General features: G+C 36.7%; 1 protein-coding gene across 1 annotated transcript in view; it reads left to right on the top strand.

The window, feature by feature from the left end:
- The window catches only part of LOC150084465 (cell adhesion molecule Dscam1-like), a 421,339-nt gene that overhangs the window by 207,287 nt on the left and 189,424 nt on the right, over positions 1–24,628 (top strand). Inside the window, exons 9-11 of the mRNA XM_090376247.1 lie at positions 17,485–17,775; positions 20,782–20,901; positions 22,254–22,259. Coding sequence (XP_090232373.1) covers positions 17,485–17,775; positions 20,782–20,901; positions 22,254–22,259 — 417 coding nt within the window. The remainder of the gene's footprint in view (positions 1–17,484; positions 17,776–20,781; positions 20,902–22,253; positions 22,260–24,628) is intronic.

Here is a 24,628-nt window from a genome sequence, read left to right as displayed (position 1 = left end):
TCGAGATGCAGTTCCCCCAAGAACTGCGAAACAAGTGCGATCTTTTCTAGGAATGGCAGGATTTTACAGGAAATTTATTCCAAATTTTTCAGAGATTGCGAGACCTCTAACAAATTTGACGAAGAAAGAAACACCATTCGTCTGGAACAGCTCAACGCAGCAGGCTTTTGACCAGTTAAAGACTGTTCTGACCACCCCACCTTTGTTGGTCTACCCTGACTTTTCCCGACCTTTCGTGGTATCTGCTGATGCATCTTCATATTGTGTCGCAGCATGCTTAGAAGTACAGATAGATGAGAATTCTAGACAGCCAGTAGCTTATGCGTCTAGACTGTTAAAAAAGTCAGAATTGAACTACAGTACTACTGAGAAAGAAGCCTTGGCTATAATCTTTGCAGTCATGCAATTTAAACCTTTTCTAGTGTCAAATCACTTTACACTAATAACTGATCATCAACCATTGAGTTTTTTGCTTAATTTAAAGAACCCATCGCCTAGATTAGCCCGCTGGAGCATGTTGTTGCAAGAATACGATTTTCAAATTGTCTACCGCCCTGGTCGAGTTCATTCAAATGCAGATTTCCTTTCTAGACCTGTGTTAGAGGAAGATGAGTCACAGAAAAAGCACAGGAAACAAAGAAATATGAAGGTAGTCGCTCCAATATCAACAGAGGCAAATCAGGAACCAGTGATTTTTCCTCAAAATCAAACCAGAACTTTGATCAAAACTCTACAGAGAGAAGATCCGATCTTGCGGAAATTAATCGAAGCGCTAGAAGGAACACTCCAGGCATCAACAAGAGTGCCAGATTCCTTTTATATGAGTAATGATGGATTATTGTACCACTATACTCTGTCTGGCTCTGGAAACACCCGAGAAGACCCAAATGAACAGTTAGTCGTTCCAGAAGGTCTAAAGGGGGAAATTTTAAAATCATGCCATGACGATTTACTTTCTGGAGGCCATTTAGGGTTACAGAAGACACTGGAAAAAGTTAAAAGGGACTTTTTCTGGTCAGGCATGTACGCAGACATCCGGAATTATCTTGAATCTTGCCCATCTTGCATGGAACGAAAAGGTTATAATCCTAAAGCTAAAGCGGCTCTGATGAGAGTCCCAGTCGAAAACGCCCCTTGGGTGAGGGTGTCTTTAGATATTTTGGGACCTCTCCCAATGACACTGAAAGGAAACAAGTATTTGCTGTTGGCAGTTGACAACTTTACTCGTTATGCCGAAGTGGTCCCACTGCAGACTCAAAAAGCGGATGAAGTTGCTACAGCCTTTATTAATAATGTAATCGCTAGGCATGGAATTCCTAAGTACATTCTTACAGACCAAGGCACAAATTTCATGTCTTCATTGTTACAACAAGTGTGTGAGAAGTTGAACATTCACCAAATTCATACGTCCCGATATCATCCTCAAACAAATGCCAAAGTAGAACGTTTAAATCGCACCTTAGCAAATATTTTGTCACATGTCATAAATGAGGCTCAAACAGACTGGGACGAAATGACACCACTGGCGATAGCTGTGTACCATGCAGCAACCCATAGTGCTACTCAGGAATCGCCCAATTTCTTAATCTATGGTAGAGATTTAGTGTTACCATCTGACCTATGGAATGGAAAAACCAGACGGAGCTATGCCTCGTTAGAAAACTACTCAGAACAAATGTGTGCACGTCTCCAAAGGACTTATGAGATTGTGTCTCAACATTTGGAAGAGGCTGTACAGAAACAAGAAGAATGCAGAACTGCTGTGGCAGTAGATAAAAATATTCGTGTTGGAAGTTTAGTTTACCTGTTCACACCTAAGATAAAGACAGGTACTACGAAGAAACTGGCCCGATTAAGCTCAGGTCCATACCGGGTAATTAATCAAACCTCTTTGGTCAATTATGAAATACAAAACCTGTATAACCCAAAGGACAGGCAGATAGTGCATGTGGATCGGTTGACAAAGTTTGTCGATCGGAAAGTTTTTCCCGAGCTTAGAATAGAAGAGGAAGAAGAGCCCGAAGATAATGAATCACTGGATCAAACATGTACAGAGACAGTGCCGAAGGAAACTTGGATCTTTGATGAGCCCATATTAGAAGAATGTGCGTTGATTCCACCAATACACCCCAGACCTGTGAGACTACAACCAGATAGAACGGTGAGTTTGCCTGTATCAATCCCATTGTCTTCTCTCCCATCGAGGAATCAGTGGAGGACAGAGCCGTCTGGAAGTTCAGATAGAATTACACAGGTACCCACCCAGTCTCACACATACAACTTACGTAGCCGTGTGACTCACCCCCCTCCTGTGGTGTCTAGTATCTCTCCACCACAAAATGAAGTGGTGCCCGAGTCAGTTCCAGTTAGAAGAGATGAGGCAGAACAAAATTATCCTACCATAGGAACAGAGAATCAGAGGAGTGAACCTCCAGATCAAAATAGTGAAGAACAGAGAACTGCAGACCCAGATGAACAGCCAAGTATGGTGGATAGGACCTTTCAGTGGATGCTAGGAGCGCCACTGGCAGCGAGGTTAAACCGAAGAGTTGAAGGCGAAGGATTTGATTGGGCGGGTGCACTTAGAGATGCTTGGAGAGATTAAGAAAAAAAAAAAAAAGAGAGAAATTGTAAGATAGAAACCCTGAAGAATGAAAGAGCAGTGTGGGAGGAGGCTCACTATTGTGTTTCCTCTGTCTTGAAGGAACAGGACAATTTTTCTTTGTTGGAACAGGAGAGGCACATGAGAGTGACATTTCTTTTCTGTATTTATATGTAGTGTAATTGGCAGGCCTTATGTATATGTCAGAGGCTAGCAGCCGAATCGTATTGGCTAGCAGAGTTGGATCGTAGATTGTTAGGAACCCACCAGTTATTTTCTACAGAATGTGTTTGATGCCACCAATGTAAACGTGGATCAGGTTAGACACAGTGGGACATGTGTTGACTGGTGAGCAAGCCCAGTTTTCACCATATGGAAAAGGTTACCTTAATGAGAAAAAAAAAGGGGATAAGCGAAGTTATGGCAAACAAAGGATCAAAGAACGTAACCATAGAGGTGAAGATATTGATCATTTTTGTTGGATTCTGGCAGTATGTTTTATCAGCAGTTGTGTAAATGGATGGAGCAACAAGCACAGAGTATTGAATGATGATGGTGGAAACACAGGAAAGAGAAAAAAAAAAACCTAAATTCCATGTGAAGTAAGAATCATTATCCGAAAAAAAAAGAAAAAGGGGAGTAAAAGGAGATTAGCACTACAGCTTCTGATCAAATATGACCAGTGATGGAATATTTCTATTGAACAGACATTATTATTTTTTTTTGCACAAACATATCAAGTTTATAAAATTATACAGGATTAAATGCAGAGAGGAAGGGTGCATTTTGTCTAGGGCATGGCCAGTAAGCCCCTGGTTACTTTTGTTTTCTCTCTCTCTCATTGCATAGCTAAAATTTAAGTTCAGGTGATTGGATCCAGAGAAAAAAAAAAATCATATTTGGTTCTTTCATTTTGGGGACGAGGTGAAGCAATTGTCCTGGGAACGGCTGGTTCCACCCAGGTACTACTTGTTTTGTCTTTTTCCTGAAGAAAAGACTAAAGGAAAAGAAGGTAACATCTGAATTTCAAGGTCTACACTTGGGATCCATCTCCCTGTGCTATTTTGGAAAAAAAAAAAAAAACAAAACACCTCTCAGTTTTACTCTCAGATAAGGATGTGAAACAACACGAATCAGATTTCTAGTTCCATAATTAAATTTTTTTTTCAAATAAAGTTTACCTACTATTGAGAACTCCATCATGGATGAAATTAAGGGAGTGATTGATATCATATGAATGTAGATAAGTCAATATAGAACAAACACATAGTTAATATCAACTATAATGAAAAGGAAATGGAAACAAGTCTGCTGAGTATTGTACTCATGTTCGTGCCTTCAAGATTCTAGACTGCTGACGAATAAAACACTGTGTTAATTAGGAAAATCAGGGGCGATTTTTCAAAATAAGAGAATGGTTTCTAAGTTTTTTTTGGGATGGGAATCTTGTTAGTTTTCCGTGCATGACATGTGTTGTTTTGCAAATAAATTGAGTGATTCGTTTCTGAAATGAAATGTAAGGAAATCGAGAAAGTGACATTTGAGGTTGTGAGTGAGAACAGGAAGTGTGAATGAAATGAGTAAATGAGAAGTGTAAATGATCTAAGATATCCCTCTTCTGTGATTCAAAATAATACGAGAAGACGTAAATGAAACAAATCTTTTGACTGAAAGGGAAGAGTGAGGAGAGAAAGAGTGAATAAATGGAATTATTCTCCTTGCTTGTGTTTTTTTTTCTCTCTTCCCACTTGCAGTTACATCAACATTATTAGTCAGGAATGTGTTAAATTTTGTGACCAAACTGAGAGCCTTCCTCCTCACACGGATGCTGTGACTGTGGAGAGCTATGGCATACAAAGATGTGGGCCAAGTTGTTGTCCATGCAAAACCATTGAAGACCTTGGTGCTCAGTCGGCCCAAGAAAACCCCGGCAGATTGTTAATCATCCCCTTCAACAACAGGTTGTTTGTTGATATCCTGTGGTTTAGAGGTGAAGAAGATGCACCCTCAGCAAAGGAGATTCTCATAAATTGGATGTGACAATCAGTACATGGTTTCAGTTCAAGAGCAAGGAGCTCTCAACTTCTTGACCCTCTGGGTCATGGATCGACCTGATTGCTATGCCGTGCTAGTCAATTCTCACCAAAGGGGTTGAAAAGCACAATTCCTACAGGAGACCCTTCCCTTTAGAACAGTAGTAGACATAAGGGACTTCTCCTTGCCCAGATAAGGAACTATTACCATTACCAAGAGACAACCCTTTCTTGTGTCCTTGGAAACGCTTGGTGGAGCACTGTGCAGTGCACTCAACCAATACCTCCATTCAGTAGCTTGAGTTTAAAGGACTAGTGAAGTTGGAGAAGGCTACTGACCAGATTGAATGTTGAGATAAATAAGGACTGATATATTACTGTCAGATGTTCATGTTGAACAATTACATAATATGTTTTCATAATAATCACAGTTTGTAACCAGTTTATGTTACTGCAGTATTGAATTATCATGTATGTAATCTTAGCTCTATATATATATATTAGACATATATAACCATTGAATGTCAGACATTAGTATTGTACAATTTCTGAACAGGTGTAGAAGTGACTGACAGAAGTGCAACATCTGTCAGAAGTATTTATGCACTGATTATTATTATACTGCATAAATAGTTATATAATCTCAGGTACAATTACTTATCAATTACTTATCAATTAATCTAATACCTTACTCTTTATTTCTTTTATATTTTTGTGGATGTAGCCATTGTAATTGTTGGTTCCTTAAGCATTTTTTTTTGTATTAAACCCTGACTATGTATTGTAAGGGATGGCTAATCTACGTTCAATTTAGCTTAAATATATAATTACACAAAGGTTGAAATAACATTATATATACAATGTACTGTCTTGGTTGTTAATTGTCATAGATGTGAATTCTGTTTTGTGTTAGATATACATCATATTTTGTAAACAATATTAGAAACAAGGACAGATATTAATACTTTTGTACTTCTATTTGTTTCATGTCATGTTACTGCATCGAATGGTGATGGATGTCACACATCACCTACATCCTTCATGTTCCAGAGGAGATGAACTCTTACCGATTCTTCAGATAATGAAAGATAGTTTCTCCAATACGACAGAACTTTGATGGTCCAGAACCAACAATAGTGAACAAAAAGAACATCCTACAGCACAATCAATAAACAGAAATGAGTAAAACCAAGAGACACTGTCATAATTCTCCAAGAACACTTACCACTTTTTACTGTGTTAATTTTTTTTTGCTGCAAAGATTGTTGTTGTTGTCTCTCCAACCAGGTAAGGTTGTCATGTGCAAAAGTGTAAAAACATGAACAGTAATTATCCTCAGACAACAATATTTATGTATTGTACACTATGTGTTGAACACATTGTTATATTTGACACCTTTTGTTTAATTTAGGTTAATTTGATTATGTAAGAGGAAAGATGTCTGATTTTCCCCCCCTAAAGGCCCCATGCTCAATCTTTGAGTTTGTGTAATGCTTTAAATTTTGAGCATGTGAAATTTTCTTTTCACTTGCGCAAAATCTACTGGTGGCGCGGAGGGGTGTTAAAAATGCATTTATTTTTAACCGTATTGGTACATTCTTAGAGAGCACAAGGGCCTCATACTTTTTTGCTGCACTGTATCTGTCATACGATATTTACCTCGCCGGAGAAGGCAGAATTACTTTCGCTTTCGCATGGGAGCAGAGCCGCACCCACGAAATTCCAAAACCACCGTCCGACGCCTGCCGTACGTTATTTACTCGTTCGGAGCGGGCAAGCGTATTGTTGACGAAAAACAGGGGAGTTAGATTTTCGGAGAACACTACTAGTATTGTGTTTGATTCAGGCATCAGCAGAGTGTTTATTATTTCATAGTTTCTTGTGTCGGAGTAGACGATTTTATGTCCGTTTTGGCTTTTGTGCGAACCTCATACAAACATGTAATTCTTTCAACGACTTTCATAAATCGGATTTTCGGTTGAGTCTGAACGCTGTAAAAATACAGTTCCCCAGATGTTTTTCCGCTTGACGAAACTAACTAGAAGGGAAATAGGGGGGAAGGAAGTTCGGTTAACAGTTAGGGTGTGGGAATAGTTGAAGTCGGAGTTCGAGGTAGTTGGAGCCGAGCCTTGGACAGTGAGAGTTGGTCGGTGAAAGAGCTGTGACTTGTAAGGGCAGTTAGCGGAGTTTGAGTTAGGATTTTGTTAAGATAGAGAGCCGTCGCAATGATAATCTTTTTTAGATTGTGAAGAAAATATTCTTAAGAAGGGGAAACGAAAAGTCGGAAGAAGAAGAAGGCAAAAAACTCGTTAATGAGATATAGGAAGGAATCGAGATGAACTACTGTCCGGTAACTACAGTTCCTGAGGCGATGCTGAATTATTCGGGTAAGTTAACCCTCGTTATTTAATTATAAACAGAACTTAATTGCGCTAAGTCGAACATACTTCCATCCCCCCCTTTTATATATTTTTTATGTGCTTAAAGACATCGATCCTCACGCACACTCATACTTTGATGAGAGTTTTGTTATTTTACTTAGCATTTCATATTTAATAGATACTGTAACTTGTACATGAATACCGGACGTTATTTAATTAGAATTAATTATAATTAAATATTAAAACTGAATAATCCTAATTAACATTAAAACTGAATATTATAATTAAATAGTAAGACTGAATATTAATCATGGCCTACAATCTTACATGTTCCACCAATGTGGTGTAATATTCGTCAGCTACGCGATGTATGAACGCACTTTGGCTGTCGATTGTTCATGAAGAACATAACAATTTGCAAACCCACACCATTATTAATTAATCCGTTGGTTACCTAAATATGTAAAGGTATAAAAGCTCAAGGCTATTTTACTAAAGACTTATACACTGTTTTGTCTAACTGTATTTTGTAACGATTTAGTATGTTTAATAAACCATGTTTTGTTTGCTAATTTTTGCCTATTGATTACTCTCTGATGACACATGATTTCTTTGAATGGATTACTGATAAAGAACTGTTAAGGCGGCGCTTTTGATTCTAATCAAATAGAAAGGAGTCAAAGGTGAAAATAATCACAACGCGATCTTGATGTTGCAGATTTGCTCAACGTCCATCTGAGTAAGTTTTTAGAACACGGGATTTGTCCTAACTAACTACTAGACGATTACATGAAAGCCAGGGTTCTCCGGATATAAATATTAGTGTAACTCTTGCAAAGAACATTTATTCCTAACTGACACATCACACCATAACTGAGAATTGTTGGTACACTAGCAAGTTTATACTACAACGGAGAAAAGACCTGTGCAACACCTGTTTATCTTGATCCTGTGATATATATATAGCTTCGGCCACTTGAGGTCAATGATAGATTTAATTCTTTTATATCTGGACTCAAATTTCACTCTAATGCTAAAAAGGAGACTTTCAATAACATCATGCCGATTCCCCTACCTTTCCGATTTGAAAAACATTTCAAAATTTATCACCTGCTAAAAATAGACACAAAAATCTATCCTGCAAATGGCTTTTTAATATTACAGTAAGTAACAAAATCTGAGGGCTAGTGTTCTTTAACCTATTTCATTTTCTAAGCAATCTTGATTATAACGCTCTCAAATTTATGACAGAAAGAGGTAGGTGCAAAGTTTATTCGGCCTGAGTACCGCAGAAATAATCATTACGGATTGAGCGATTAAAGCACAAAATATTTTCGCCCATTGAGTAACGAATGAAAGAATTGTTGACACAATTTCAGACTTCAAATATTTTATTGTCACCTTCCAGGCAGGTGTGATCACTTGCGGTGGCTGTTGTGATGTATCAGCGTACTTATTACTGATGATATCCAATTTTTATGATGATGAGGCGCCTCCGTAGCCAGGTGGGAAGGAGCAGCAGTGTGTAGCACACGCTTCTTGATTAGACCGTGGTTCGAGCCAAATACGGATAAGGCGGAAAGATCAGGGAATGACCACCGCATATACCCGGAGCAATATGGTCTTAGTTGCTAATGCTCCAAATAACAACAACAATTCAATTTCCAATTTTTATGAAATCAAGCTAGTATATACGAGGGTGGTTCAATAAAGAATCGCCCTGACCTAGCTGCAGAGGTACTAGTCTGTTGATTCTTGGCACAGGTTTTAGTCCTCTACATAGCCACCATGCAGATTTACACATTTTTCCCATCGATGGATGAGGCTACGGATACCGTTTTTTTTTTTTGTAGAAGTGGTGATGTTGGCCTTTGAACCATGACTCTGTTGCAGAAATGAATGTCTCGTCGTCAGGGAAGTGGATCCTCCGAAGAAATTATTTGAGGGACGGAAACAAGAAGTTCAATGGTGCAAGATTGGTTGAGTAGGCTGGGTGGGGCAGTATATCCACATGTGGCCGCTTGTGTTGTTGAAATTTCAGAAGTGTGAACTGGAGCATTGTCTTGAAGCATTCTTACACCTTTAGACAGCATACCACGCCTACATGTTTTGATTTTCTCCCGTAATTTTGTGAGTAAGTTGGCATAATAGGCACCTGTAATTTTTCTATCTTTCGGCAGGTAATCAGTCATTATTACGCCTTTCTCATCCCAAAACACTGTCAGCAAGACCTTTCCTGCTGACCCTTTGGACCCTTGCCTTCTTGGGGTGGGGGGGACATGATATCGCCATTCCATGGACTGCTTTTTTACTTTCAGGGTTGAAATGGTGTATCCGACTTTCATCCTGAGTGATTAGACGAGAGAAAAAATCTTTTTCATTTTTTGGCACAGGGCTAGCAACTCTTGTGATTTCTGTTGTCGATCAGCTTTCTGGAAACGAGTCAATAATCGGGGAATCCATCTTGCACTCAATTTCCGTAAATGAAGTTGGTCATGAAGGACTGTTTCAACAGAGCCCACACTAATCTTCACCTCCTGGGACAATTCACGCACAGATATCCGGCGATCTTCCATGATTAACGACTCCACTTTTCTGATCGTGCTGTCATCAATGGCTAAATGGAGACGATCTGGAATGAGATCAGATTCTACCGATGTCAGACCACAGTGCCAGTGCTTCACAATCCCATAGAATGGGGCTTCATCCTTATATACAGTAGTCATCTCCTCTTGGATTTCTTTAGGAGATATACCCTTAAAGAACAGATACCGGATTAGAGCTCTGGCTTCAACTTTGTCCATGGTGCTACTTCGTCACACGTTAAGCTCTGTAAGAGAAAAACAAATTAGGACACAGGGCTGAACTTTTACACCTTTAGTACAGAGATATGTATGATGCTACACACAAAATATCATGACTCTGCGATATGTGGAAGTAGGTGAGGGCGATTATTTATTTTTTTTATCTTTACTTTGTTTCTTTTTTAAATAGAAAATTTTAATACAGTATATTTCAGTGGTTACTTAGAACAGTGGTGTAAATGTTGCCACCAAATCCCACAGTTTTGGGGCTGGCTTCAGAAAACGAAACATATCGTTAAAATGCTAATTAACTCATTTAAAACTTTTACATTGGCCCAAAAAATATCGTACTGGCCCGATGATTTAAGATTAACATTTTGAGATTGGCAGAAGTCCACAATTGTCTTCCAGAGAAAAAGATAGTTGGGATGCATTGATTTATTTACAATAAGAAATTATTGTATCTCTGCGAAATTCAAAATTCGAAATTTCTTTAAAATATTTAATTATAAAAAAAAAAAAGGAAAGAAAGAATAGTTCGGTTACAAAATCTTTAAAAGTCACCACTTGTCAACTTATATTTGTACTGAAACTTAATATAAGCTCATTGACTTGCTCCGCAAATCCGGACGAAAAAGAAAATTTCGAAGTCCAAAAGACTCCATTTCGGTATCCTTCCTGCTTCTTTCTGACATAGAAATTTCAATTTCTCTCCCAAGTGAAAAAATTGATTGAACGTTTCCTCAGCCTACGTACCGTACTTCCGAATGATAAAGAACATTGCCGTAAGCTGCTTCGATCGAAACGAGAAATTCTTTAAATTGTCTCTGATTCAATCCGTTCCATCGTTTGAAGTTTAAGACTGATATTACTCTTTCCATTTCTTCAAAATGGAATATATTTTGAAGAAATTATTAAGGTCTGTTGGCGAATAATGCAAAACAGCAGTAATTGTTTCTTCGTTTTAGTTTCCTGCATTTTATCGTTAATTTTCCCAGTTAAACTTGTATCATTCCACATGCTCATGCTGACTGGAATACAGTCAGCATGAGCTGATTTGAGTATTAATTTTCTTGAACATTCAAATATTGTAGTGTGCTTTATATTATGGTAATATATAACACCATATTCATTCAGGAGACAATGAACGTTACAGTGTATACATGAAAGGTGTTTCATCCAGGAAGCATCGTTGAAATCTCAAAAACATCACTCGGTTTCCACCATTTCCAAAATGATGGAGCACAGTGTGTGTGCACAGAAAGAAATACATAAAACAAGGCTTTGTGGATATTCTGAAGACATTCCTCTGCCAGGAATATTATAGTCTTTAAAGGATCAGATACAAATGAAACGAAAAAAGTCCGCAAATATGAAGAAAATTATCTTAAACTGGGACTGGCGATGAGATAGAGCCTATTCCATTATGTATGATTTGTTAGGAAACATTCAAATGAACACTTTTGGCATCTACTACTGTCGAAAAATTCTACAGGAAAAACTTGTAGAATTCTTCAACAGTAGGTGCAAAGATCTCTAAAACTTCCAGACAATAATGTGGTGTGTAACAGAAGGTGAAAGTATGAAAGTTTTTGAAGCCTCATATGGTGTGGCGCTCTCAATAAGATGTAGAAATGATTGGCGAGACATTAGTAAAACCTGCAGCCAAAATAATGCAGCGCAAGTGATGATGGGATACAAACAAGCTAAGCTATAGATCGTGTTCCCCTCTCGAATAACACCTGTAGATTGTAGAATCCTAGATATGGCCGAAAATATAAAGCAGATATTGTTACGAGTTCGACAGAGCCGTTGCTACGCAATGCAACCTGATGAATCCACTGATATTGTCAATTTTGCTAATCATTTATTGTTTGTCAGATACAAGCTAAATAACGAAGTCCAAGATGACATTTTGTAACACATGCAACGGGGAAAGTTATTTTAAAGTTATTGATGGCTTTATCGAAGACAATGACTTGGATTGGAGACGCTGTGTTGGAATAAGCACGGATGGCGCAAGAGCTATTGGTTCGAAGAATAAAGTTGTACGTATTCAAGCTGTTGCTCCAGATGCAAAATTCACACATTATTTTTACATAGGGGAGCACTCGCCGCCCAGAACACGCATGCATGCAGATCTAAAAAAAAAAAAAAAAAAAAAAGTGCTTGATGAAGCTGTTAATTACCAATTTTGTGAAAATGCCCGGTCTTTTTCTCAGCTGAGAAAAAAGGCGGGCATTTTGTGATGAGATGCGAAATGACCATACACGACTCCTATTTCACGCTGAAGAGTGATGGTTTTCGTGAGGAAAAGTTCTCAATCGTCTGTTTGAGCTGCGAGAACGTAATTTTTTTAGACGAAACCTTTAACCTGCCGTATACATGACTGTAACTGACTATGTAAATTAGCACTGCAGGTATCTTTGCTCACTTTAACAATCTCTATCAATCCTTGAAAAGGAAACTCATATTTATATTCCATGTTCAAGAAAAATTAAGCGCCATGATCACAACATTGAAACTGTGGCATAAACGTCTTAGGGCCACTACAAACCTTCAGGTAAACCTGTTAGGTATGCCTGTACAGGTCTACTGGACGCCCGTGGTGCATCCACACGCTCCGGTAAGCCCTGTCACCATTCATTCAATGGGCTGACCATGGCAATATTTGCAACGAAATGTTTTAAAGGTAAAATAAAACGTGTGTATGGTACAAAGAATGGTTGAAAAACAAAGTTTATTCGCATGTCAACTCATTAAGTGAATTGCAGTAATTCTCAGAAAAATCCGCCAGATTTATTAAAATTTAATAAAATAATATAGTAATGAATTTTATTTTTGCTGTTATAAATTATATTTATTGACACTGTTATATTAAAAGTTAAAATTTACTTCTAATCCAAGCAAATTTTTTATTAATCGGCGACAAAATTAATAGTAAATATTTTTTCATAGAATTGAAGTAATTATTATCGATAGTCGAATAGGGAAATCCCCCAATCTGGCAGTGCGCCTGCCACGTCGCTACACACGCTCCGGTTTGCCTGCACAGGCCACCCCTGTTCAAGAAAATCGAATGAGTTTTCTTATTTCCTCCGGTCGCCTGTGCAGGTCAAAATAACTGTGCAGTTTTATCATCTACACGCTCCGGTAGACCTGAACAGGCGTGCTTGCGCAGGCATACCTGAAGGTGTGTAGCGGCCATTAGTCGTGGTGAATTAGATTCCTTTTCATGACTTCATAATAAATTTGGCTAACGAACTTGATAGCGATGTGTTGGAAACGGTGAAACAACATTTCGAAAGTTTGCAAAAAGATCTTTTAAGTATTTTCCTGAATCGCACAGCGCCTTTGAATGGAAAAGGAACTCATTCATTATCGTTGTTAAAACATTGCCAATAACCACTCAAATTCAGAAGAAAAACAGCTGACTTCAAATGGCTTTCTGAAAACCAAGTTTGAGCAGAATACACCGATATTATTTTGGTTGGTTGTTAGTTCTGAATATCTAGATCTATCGGACAAAACTGTTAAGCATCGTTTGCCCTTCCCCACTTCGTATTTTTGCGAAGTCTGTTTCTCTGCTCTGATTGGCCTAAAAAAAAAAAAAAAAAAAAAACGAAACCGTCTTATTAAAGTGGAGCCCCATCCACCATGCAAATCATAAACATCGACCCAGATATCCCCTCACTAGTATCTGATCACAAACATTTCCATCCCTCCCATTTCCTACTGAAAATTTCAATACCAAAATAGTAAGTATTAACATGAGAACTTTAATTTCAGAATGGTATGAATCCACCATATTTTTCTACGCTGTCATGTTAGAATGTGTGTGTTGATTTTTATTATTGCTTCCATTTTTTAAATTATTATTTCTGTATGTATATAGTATCTATGTATAGCTGTTATTATATAGTAATAAATGAGGACCATATATTGCACTATATTTGCTGTAGTCTAGATAAAATAGTATTATTAAAATTACCCTCAAATTATCTGTACCCGAGAAGGAGTATGCGATTATTGGAAACATTCGCTGAGGCATCTGCTGAAATGCACAACTCCACTAATTTCGGTCTTTAAACAAAAATATGAACAGCCATTAAAACATTCCCGAAAACGGCCATTCACTTTCAGGAACTTAAAAAAGTGTAGCTCCCCTCCGCCAGGTGGGTGCCATTGGATCAGACAATCTCTTATAATATAATTAAGTACTTAAATCAAAATCTATAAATTAACTGTTTTTATTGTGTCAAAATAAATAAACAAATTACAGTTATGAAAATAGGCTTCGTCGGCATTTGGATCACGTTAACCAAGTGAAACCAAAAACGTAAAGAAATCAAATAAATTCCAAGTTTAAAATTAATAAAATTCGTGTTCTTCACTCAGTGAAGAAGCGAAAGCATTATAACCATTACGAGGCGCCCTTCTGTACATAACATATCCTTTTTAAATAAAATCCATGACGTATATATTTTATTACCGAAAGAAACACTTTTTGCAACATTTTCATTCTCGTTATTCAACAAAATAAAATATTTTGGCTCAATTGTTATCCTAATTGTTCACTAGATGGCACCACATTTATAGCTGCTATGTAAAATATACTTCAGACAAATCATAATTAAATTTCTTGAAATTATGCTCCTTACTGTAATTACCCAACTTTTCGAACATCTCACATACATCAACCTGTGAAAAGTATAGTAACAGGTATAAATTGAAAACAAAACGTGTATTTCATCGAAACTGTAATGAAATTTTGGACCCCAACCGTTTTAATGTGTAGCAGACAGCTAAATTTCGCATTTAAAATCATTATTTAACTCCAGAATTGGAGAGTTTCACGTTTTTTCTTGTCATGATATTTATTTGGTCATTTAAAATACGCTCTGTGCAATTTACAGCCTTAAAAAATAATGCGCTAAATTCACTCTCATGTGTTAAATGTGAAAATGGCAATTCTAAATTTCAAAAGGTTTTGAGGAAATCTAGTTACAAATTTGCCTCAGTTAGTACATTGTCATTTTGAAAAATATCTAACAAAGTTAAATTCGTAAAATTCATTCTTGAAGCTTCATTTTAAGATAAAAAAATAAAATAAACAGTGGGTGGGGTAACCGGAACATCTTTTTTCTTTAACAGCACCGTACACGATAATTAAACAAAACCATTCTCCTCTTGTATAGGATTTAATAGCTAGGATAATTACATGTGTTTTCCTTAAGCGTTTTTGGAACATATAAAATAGGTGGGACCGATTTCGTGAATTTTCTCGTATCGGTTGAATATAATTACGAGATTATGAATTTTGGTCATATTTGCTGGTGTTAAGGGATTTTCACAAACGGTTTTAGTCCAAAACGCCTGAAAACGTAGCTCGCATCACGAGGCTACCATGAAATTTCATTTTTGAAGAGATTCTTCATATCTTAAATTCGATTTAAGGCATTAGTATCAGTAGTGACAAGTGGTGCAAGAAAGCCAGCTTATACAGCATCAGCTAAAAAAAAAAAAAACTTCCCATATCACCTGTTCATCCTCTCTAACAGTTTGTTTAGTTATGCCGTGAATTTATGCAAACTACCTACTACTAAAACAGCAGATGAAAGTTTGTTTTAACAATTAACTGGCCGCTGGCTGATGACAAAATTGCGCATATTTATCTTGCTGCTATTCTTCTTCAATGACTTTATGCTCCTTTGACTTTATGCGTAGCCTGAATAAGAGGAAGGATTCTATCAGCTTATTCAATCCATTCAGAGTCTTCACAATAAATCTTTTCGCAGGTCTTCAGATGCCGCAATTTGCAGAACTGAGCCTTTCTTTGTAAAACCATCCTTTTGTTGACTTCACCAATCTCGCTGCCCTCCTGGGCACTTCTTCCAGGAACACTACATCTTTCCTGAAATGAGGTCTCCAGACAAGTGCATTACTCAAGAACCATTGTCTTATACAACGGAATAATCACCACCTTACCCCTGGTAACAAAATTCCTGTATATCATTGACAAAACCCCATGAGCTTCTCTAGGCAGCCTGTCTGTACTGCTCAGAGAACTGCATATCTCATTGCGCATTTACCCCAGCTCTTTTTCATTCTCCACTACCCTCAGTGTGGTACCTCGCATTTGGTACATTTGAAAGAAAAAATGGGATTACTGCTATCCATATGCAGTACCTTGTATTTGTCAATGTTAAACTTCAATTTCCACTTCTCAGCCCATCTGCCTAATTCATCTACATCTTGTTGCAGTCGCATACCCCGATTACTCTCATTAACCACCCTGCCAACTTATTTCGTATCATCTGAAAACTTAAACATTGGGACTGATATGCTTTTATCACTATCATTAAAAAAATACCAAAAACAACAATGGGAACAACACTCAACCCCGGGAACTCCACTAATAACATATGTCCAAGAACAGCAGTGCCCATTGAAAACTGTCTTATGTGCAACAGTATCAAAAGCTTTTCTGAAATATAGGTATATATGATATCAAATTTTTTTGCATCTAAGTTTTACTGTTTCACTGTGTCATAGTATGCAGAGTATGAGGGCAACTCTAGGCTCCTTGGAAGAAAATCCTAACGTTCATTCTTCCATGAACCATTCTTAACATTAATTCTTGTTTCGCGTTGGTTACTATTTTATGTGGAGATTATACATACATGTTATGTTACTATTTTAAAGGTCACTGGAACCTTTCGCTCATATCCGTCTTTGTCTGTAGGAAGGTGTGTTCACGGAGAAACCCTACCCTTTTTACCTGAGATTTACTAACAGCAGCTTCAATTGAAAGGTTCTAGAAATCACTGCAATCACCGACTGGATCCGAGCCTCTCTTGCAACGAGTGGCAGACTTGTCGGGACTGTACAGTACTGATTTACCATAATAGAGTGCTTCATATTAACTGTGTTGCTATTGACGTCCATTCTGTGGATGCGCGGACATCAAAGTAATCGCCATCTTCATGATATTGTGATTCCAGTTTGAGAATTATTTTGCATATGTGAGCTTTACATTGTAATATCATCCTCGATGATCAGAATATTATTATCCAGTGACACATATCTGTATAATGATATGCACCGAAACCTAACCAGAAATTTTTCCAGTGAGCGCAACTCTGTGGAAGTTCATCTGATCTCCACACTGAGACAGTATAAGATGCTACTGCTTTCTCTCCTTGTCCAAGCGCACCTTTAAATCTGGGCTTATTGTATATTTAGTCGATTTACTTCGCTAATATTTGAAAAAAAAAACTAAAAGATAAAAATCCAACATTTATCTTCACTTGTTTCTGTTTGTATATCGATTCATTAATTTTCTAATTAATATTCAACCTCGCTGTCCTTGTTATTTTTAGGGATTCTTGTATTTTTCTACACCGTGCTGCAAAAGGCAGAACGAATATAGCTACATCGTTATAAATTTACATTGCACCTATAAACTTTAGATATTGAAGAATATTCCCTTCATATATAGGAAAAAAGAGTAAATCTGTGTTTACTGTATTTAAAACTACTTTCATCATGAATTGGTAAAGTTATCACAACTATAGAGTTCCTCTTAAATTTCAAGGATGATATATTTACAGCTGTTGTTTATAGTCACGAATTAATCTTCAGTATTCTGTCAATTATTTTAGCTGGTCCAAAGATTGCCCCTTTTACTTTCCAAGATGATTTACACGAAGGAATGAGAACTGCTGTAACTTGCATCGTGGTTGCTGGTGATGGTCCTTTAACCACAAAGTGGCTGAAAGATGGAAGGCAACTCTCCGAGCAAGACAAAGAAATTTCCATAATTTATGACGAAGCTGGTTTCATTTCCACAATGACCATCAAGACGCTTGCATATCGTCATAACGGTAACTATTCTTGCGTGTCCACTAACGACGTAGCCACAGGATCCTTCAGTGCTTCACTAACTGTGAAAGGTAAGATGGCTGATTTTAAATGCAAATTAATCCTAACTCAAGAAGTATTCCCACATTCGGTAATTAATCAACTGATTATTACACTAGTTGGAAATTAAAAGTATAAGCATATGTGTTATTATTAGCCATATGGTGCAATATTTACCTCCACAATGTTATATATGTAAAACGATTCAAAGAAAATTTCTCTGTACAGTCAGTACTTTTAATTAGTTTATTTTGTTATCACTTTTAGCTTAGTGTTTTATCCCACACTGAATCCAAATCGACATATGGGGACTCACTTTTACAGATATAAATTAGGGGAAAAAATTACAACCATATGAACCGAAGCACTAGAAAAAAGTAGTCGAGCCAATTAATTGAAAACCAAAACCATCTTGGCACTTTTGAGTTTTCTCCCGCATCGCCTACTCATAAATGTACAGTCCTCTCACATAGTTCTTTTTTTTTTCCGACTCCCATAATAGTAAATCAAGAATAGCTATTATGGGTAGGGTATGCATAAATAATATTAGAAAAGCAAATAATCCTGAATTTTTTTTTTTTTTTTTTTGTACTCCGGAAGAATGACCTAATTTTGGCTGGTTATCAAATTTCAAACAAAAATTTCGAATTCGGCTACTTCAGCGATCCTCTCCATCTTGGCTATGTATTTGCGTATGATGCAACCTAGAATTACTGCAACGCACTTCCACTATAATGACAAGAATTCGTGTTGAAAGTAAATGGTTTTTCATTAATACATTTTTCGCCGCATATTGCAGAGATTCTGCCCATTCTTCCTCCACTGTTAAATTTAACTGAATAAATGAGTTGAAAACAGATCTTTATGGTCTGTTGGTCTTAACAGTAATCCTTTTTTGCTCTCCAATAATTTCTGATGTATCATAACCTCTGCGATAAAGTTATCTGACGTTTGTTCCCTCTGACTCCGTTAAATAAAATAATTTTAATCCATAAAAATAAAAACTGTTATGACAAAAGTCATTCATTATTTATATTGCTGTTATTATTACAAGGGATGATTCTTTAGTTGGGTAACTTTTTTGCTGTAAATCGGACATATATAGATACAGCAAAGTGAAATTCGATTTATAGTTGTTTTGTACATTTATTTAAACGGCCGTTCACTAAAGGTACTGAAAAAAATATATTCTCCTATCCTCAGATAGGGACATAAGCAATCGGTGTCATAGGTTCTATACAGCAAGCTGAAATATTATTTTTTTTTCTGTTTATACTCCGGGACGACCAAACGGTCAGAGGATTTCACAAGACAGACAGAATACAAGAAACAGCATATTACATATCTTATGTAATGACATTAACATACTCCATATTTTTGTGCCATAATTTCTTCAGAGTTCTGCGATTGTTTATGAAAACTTGATTTCTCAAGAAATAAGTCAGGCAGTCTGATTGGTGTTGTTGCGCCCACAGTTCGTCCAAAATTATTCGGTCTACGAAAGAAATTCTGCCATTAGCAGAGAAGAAACATCCTATTCAAAGTAGCCTTCAAACAAATGACAAAGGTAGTAACATCCTATTCAAAGTAGCCTTCAAATGTAGCTCTTCGAAGATGACAACGTAGCTTAGCGATTACTATCTTCTTAAAAACATAGTCTCCTTAATGTAGTAGCGTGACACCAAGCCCAGAACCCAATCTTTTTCTAACGCAGTAGCTTCTCCTACAGTATATGCGTATTTTCGGTTGTTCATATACGCTTGTTTTGACTATTGGCGAATCCATTTAGATGAAACCAAGCCACATGTTAAAAGTACCCCATCGAAAATGTCCAACCCAAGAAGCGTGTCTTTTAAGTTCTAATTTAGATGGGCTATTCGCTTTCTTTTATGGAATTCTTTACTTAAGTTTCCATAATGCACTGGATAATTAAAGAAAATACATGAACTAAGTTCTGGTTAATAATATAATACCTATCACGGCGTGGTATTATATATCATACCAGGCAAAAAAAATGTTCTGTTCATACTTCGCCACGACTACTTAATTTAGAGACGTTTACATCCTCTCAACCAATTAGATATAATTGAATTATATCTAATTGGTTGAGAGGATCTAACGTCTCTTGTATGCCCTTGTCTGGCGTCCCGCCTACTCTTGAAATCCATGTGCTAACCTTATCGCAGAAACGGCAGCATATGGATTTCAAGAGTAGGCGGGACGCCAGACAAGGGCATACAGGAGATAAGTTAGATCCTCGCAACCAATTATATATAATTTAATGCACACTACGTAGAGACATCTGGGGTGGGAAGCAGGTACAGGCTTTGAACAATGGAATGAGATGATTCTTGAATAACAACATTGGCGCATATCCGCTTACAGTCAGCGTTCAGCTTGTGAAAGAATTCCGCGGTGTTGAGGGAACATTCTTTCAAGGCACTTTAGTCTGAATACTTAGGACTGAGGATGCCAGTTATTATTCTTGAGTGATGTAGGACTCATTTGGCGTGATAGCATCTTTGTAATTCTTAGGACTTCAATCCTTGAGAGTAGCCTAGCGAGAGTGACAATGCTTGTTTTGATCAGATGAATCTGCCAACGAGTACATTCAGGAAGATGTGAAGGAGGCTCCTGGAGATGGAAAAATGCTTTCCCAGAATGCGGTTGAGTTACTGCAAGATACAGGAGTATTCTGAAAGTCCAACTTAAAAAATGCCTTGTACATTATACCTCATAGGTATTATTTGCCATGTACTGTTCTCTCCAAACGGTGAAAAAATTTAAGTTCTTATATAAATATTATAGGATGTTACGCTAAATGAAACTAATGTTTTGTAAACCCCTGGCACCACCATGCCGTGACGGGACTAATTGTATGTCTATCATTGCTGCATTTAAAGATTCTATTCTATTCTATAATGTGCAAATATAAATTGATTAAATTATCACTAAAACAAGTTAGTAGATTATCAATTATTTAATAGTATCGAAATGTAATTTTAATATTGCGTATTATATTTCATTTGATGTTTCAGTTCCTCCAAGATGGTTGATAGAACCAAAAGACACATCTGCGGTAGCGGGAAGGCAAGCAGTGATCGACTGCCAAGCAGAAGGTGTGCCCCAACCTACTGTACGTTGGAAAGTTGCAACAGGTGAAAATTATCAACATTTTCGATTTATTCAACATCAGACACTTGTATTCTTGGAAATTAACCATAAAAATACCTTCTTTCCATGGACATTTAAACAATTTTTGAAAATTTTAGTGTACTTGTAGAAATTTATGAAAATAACTGTGAAAATGATTTTTATGATAACTTATAAAAATAACTTTGCGATTCTTCTTGAACAGGGAGATGTGATATTTTCTGGTTTTTATATACTCTAAAGGCTGCAGTAACACTATTGCTGTTCTTGTAATAAAGTTCAATTAATGCAAATAATTATTATAATAAGTTATGAATTTAACTTTGAATTTGTAGAAAAGCCCTTATAAATACTATTTTAGTCATGGATGCTGCTTCTTAAATTACATTAAATTGCCTTGGTTATAAGACATGTAGACATAGATGGTAATAATAATAATAAGCAAGTTAAAAATACTACAAAACATTAACTGGACACTTACCATTAACAGACTTGGGTAATCTCAAAATTTTATTTAAAAATAAAATCCATTCTTCGGTTTTTATTTGTTGAAAATAAATTAATAACTTAGTTCTACCTACGGTTAAACTTTAATGTTGAAAACGATTTCGTGTTTTTATTCGTTTATTGAAATGATTATTGGAAATAAAGGATGAGTATACTATATGTGGGATCTGTTAATAAAAATATTCATTTCGTTGCATTGTTCTTCGCAAAATTTCATAACTCCGTTGACTGTATATTTAGATTTTAAAAAAACTGGGGGTGCTGCAGTTACGCAGTGCCTACCAACGAGCCGCCCCTGGTCAGGAATGAACTGCTGCTGCGAAATGAAAAACGAGAAGAACCACAGCTGGCGGTATTCGCTATATGTGTAGCAAAAGTTATAGCCATACGTATAGTATTCGTTATACGTAGCATTCTTACGTTTGGAACTTCAGGCAACCCCCGTATAACACGATACTTACAACAAGGAATCAATTTTTAAATTGCGCCACAACGGGTATTTAAATAGGACGGCTTCGCTCTAACACGGTAAGAGAATTGCGGCAAACCTTGCATAACACGGTATTTTTAAATTTTTATGTTGGGTGTAAATAAATTTTTCAACATTTTCATTCTTTGTGAATCTCCGCTGTTGTTGACTCGCTAGTCGTCAAGCAAAAAAAAAAAAAAAAAAAAATTCGGCGAATCACCGTGTTAGGTTCTGTGCTATTGCACTTGTGCTTGTTTGAGACCATAAAAATTTGACTTCGAAGCGTGCAGTTCGTTACTTTTAAAGTTTTTGTAAGGTTATTTTGGTTTTCATTTGATCGTTTATAAATTTTTCCGGGTATTATAAAACTTTGATCTTAAGAACCGTGTTGGAATTATTTCTTTGTTGTGAATTTAATTCCAGCCCTAAATTATAAGCCTAAGGAAAGTAAATAAGCACAACCCAAAAGACACTTTATTTCTCTAGAATCAAATATGCAAATTTTGGATCGTCTTGAAAAGGTAGCATAGGTTGTCAAAAGCTTAAATTTAATTGAAGTAACAATCCGGACCATGAAAAATTAACAGAAAACTATAACTGCTGTTGCTGCAGGATCTTTCATTTCCGCAAATATGGCAGCTCGTCCACAAGCACCTATAATTGAGAAAATGGAAAAAGCACTCAGTATTTGGATTGACGATAGCAGCAAAAACGGATCCCATTAGACAGCAATGTAATTAAACAAAAGGCACTAAAAATTTATAACCATTTAAAAGAAAATCGAGAATCTTCTGTTAATCCATAGTTTGTTGGCAGTAAAGGTTGGTTTCGGAGATTTTAAAAACCGCTTCTCGTTACATGGCATAAGGTGCCTCCGTGGGCAGGAGCAGCAGTGCGTAGTGTGTGTGTGTGGGGGGGGGGATAATGGAGAAGTTCTTATTTTATATATACATATTTCTTTACTTTTCTTTAAATTTTATTTTGAATAAGTATAATAATAATGCTTTATTAAATATTTCTTATTTGTTCTGTTCCCTTATAACTATATAGACCTCTATTCCTTACACCCCCACGTACACATCTGACTTTGCTTCACAGGAGAATTCCAGATTCATGGGAACTTCTCAATTGTGTATAATTCCCTTCGGAAAGGCTGAGTGTTCAGGAATGTCAAAAGCACACGTTAATAAACAACAAAGTTTATTTACATATATATATATACAACATAATATACAATTGAATAAAAAACGGGTAATATGCATACAAGGTTAAGTCAAGGATACCTTGCATAAATTATTCTTATTCCTGTTTCCCTTCACTAACTAGCTAATCTGAGTTGACCACTTCATTCTTCTTGCCCTAACTAACTAACTAACACTTATATTAACAATCAATATGCTACTTTCATCATTATACTCTGTGTTCTCACCATTCTGTTACAGTACACTGAAGACCAATCATAACTTTCCTAAAGTCTCTATTTGTTATTAGTCTTTCAGATGAACCAACAATTCTTCATCAGTTATCTATCCCTAAACCATATTCAAAGTTTCTTATATAAACCTATTATCTGTCCTTAAAACATAATCAAACTTATTATATAAACCTTACTACCCTTCTAACATATTATAATCATTTGAACAACAATTTAATCTATTACTCATCCTTCGTTTTCCTTTTATTTTACAATAACTTTTTTTAATTAATCACTATACTGTTTCACTAACAGTCCTTGTTAACTTACAGTACTTAATAATATCTCACCTACTTCTATCTTTTTTCTTTACTTTCCGGGGAGGTTCCAAGCTTTCCATTTGCCTCTCTGAGGATCTCCTTCATCTGCTACACCTGCATTTTCTACAGATAATTTTTTGGAACTCTTTGCTGCACTGGGACTGGCGTTCTTTCTCCACCTTATTCGGGCTACCATCTATTCGCTGCTTCCTTCCTTCTCATCGAGCTACTAATTCCGCATTTTCGCTCCTTCTCTCGAGTTACTAATTCTGCGGATTTCGCTCCCTTTTTCTCCACCTTATTAAAACCTATCACAAGGAAAACTCATAGGGCATCTCACACTAACTCCTTCTCCACTCCACTTTATTAAAACTTATCACAAGGAAAAACTCATAGGGTGCTACCCTCGTTTTCCCGCTCCACCTATTAAGAATTCTTTCAAGAGGAAAACTTCCCAGGGCGCAACCCTTCTCTTTCCACCTTGACCAAACACTCCACTGTTAACTGACACATATTTCCTACCACAACAGAACCCTCAACTGTCCATGTTACTAACTCATTTTACTTATATCGACGAAAATCTCGACTGCTTTGTCCGCTGACTATTTCATTTTCCCTAGCACCAACAAAAAACTCAACTTAGAATCTCACTAACCCATTTCCATAAACACCCACATGAATCTCAACTTTGGGTTCTGACTCTTCTCACACATAAATAAAAACTTCAACTGTGTTCTTTACTATCCCATTTTCCGAAACACCGACAAGAATCTCAACTTTGGGTTCTGACTCTACTCACATTTTATAACACGACAAAAAACACTCAACTGTCTGTCCTAACTCATTTTCCCAAACGCCGACGAGAATCTAAACTTTGTCTTCCCCTAACTCATTTTCATAAACACCCACATGAATCTCAACTTTGGGTTCTGACTTTAACTCATCTTCGCAAAACACTCCCAAATTCTCAACTGTGTGTCCTCTCTCTCTCCCTGTTCACTCGCTTTTTTTCATCTCAATTA

Source organism: Mastigoproctus giganteus, chromosome 6 (assembly GCF_048544385.1).
Source record: "Mastigoproctus giganteus isolate SK-2022 chromosome 6, ASM4854438v1, whole genome shotgun sequence".
In the NCBI taxonomy this organism is placed as follows: domain Eukaryota; kingdom Metazoa; phylum Arthropoda; class Arachnida; order Uropygi; family Thelyphonidae; genus Mastigoproctus; species Mastigoproctus giganteus.
Note: the sequence above shows the minus strand (reverse complement) of the source record. Positions and strands in the feature narration are given on the sequence as shown.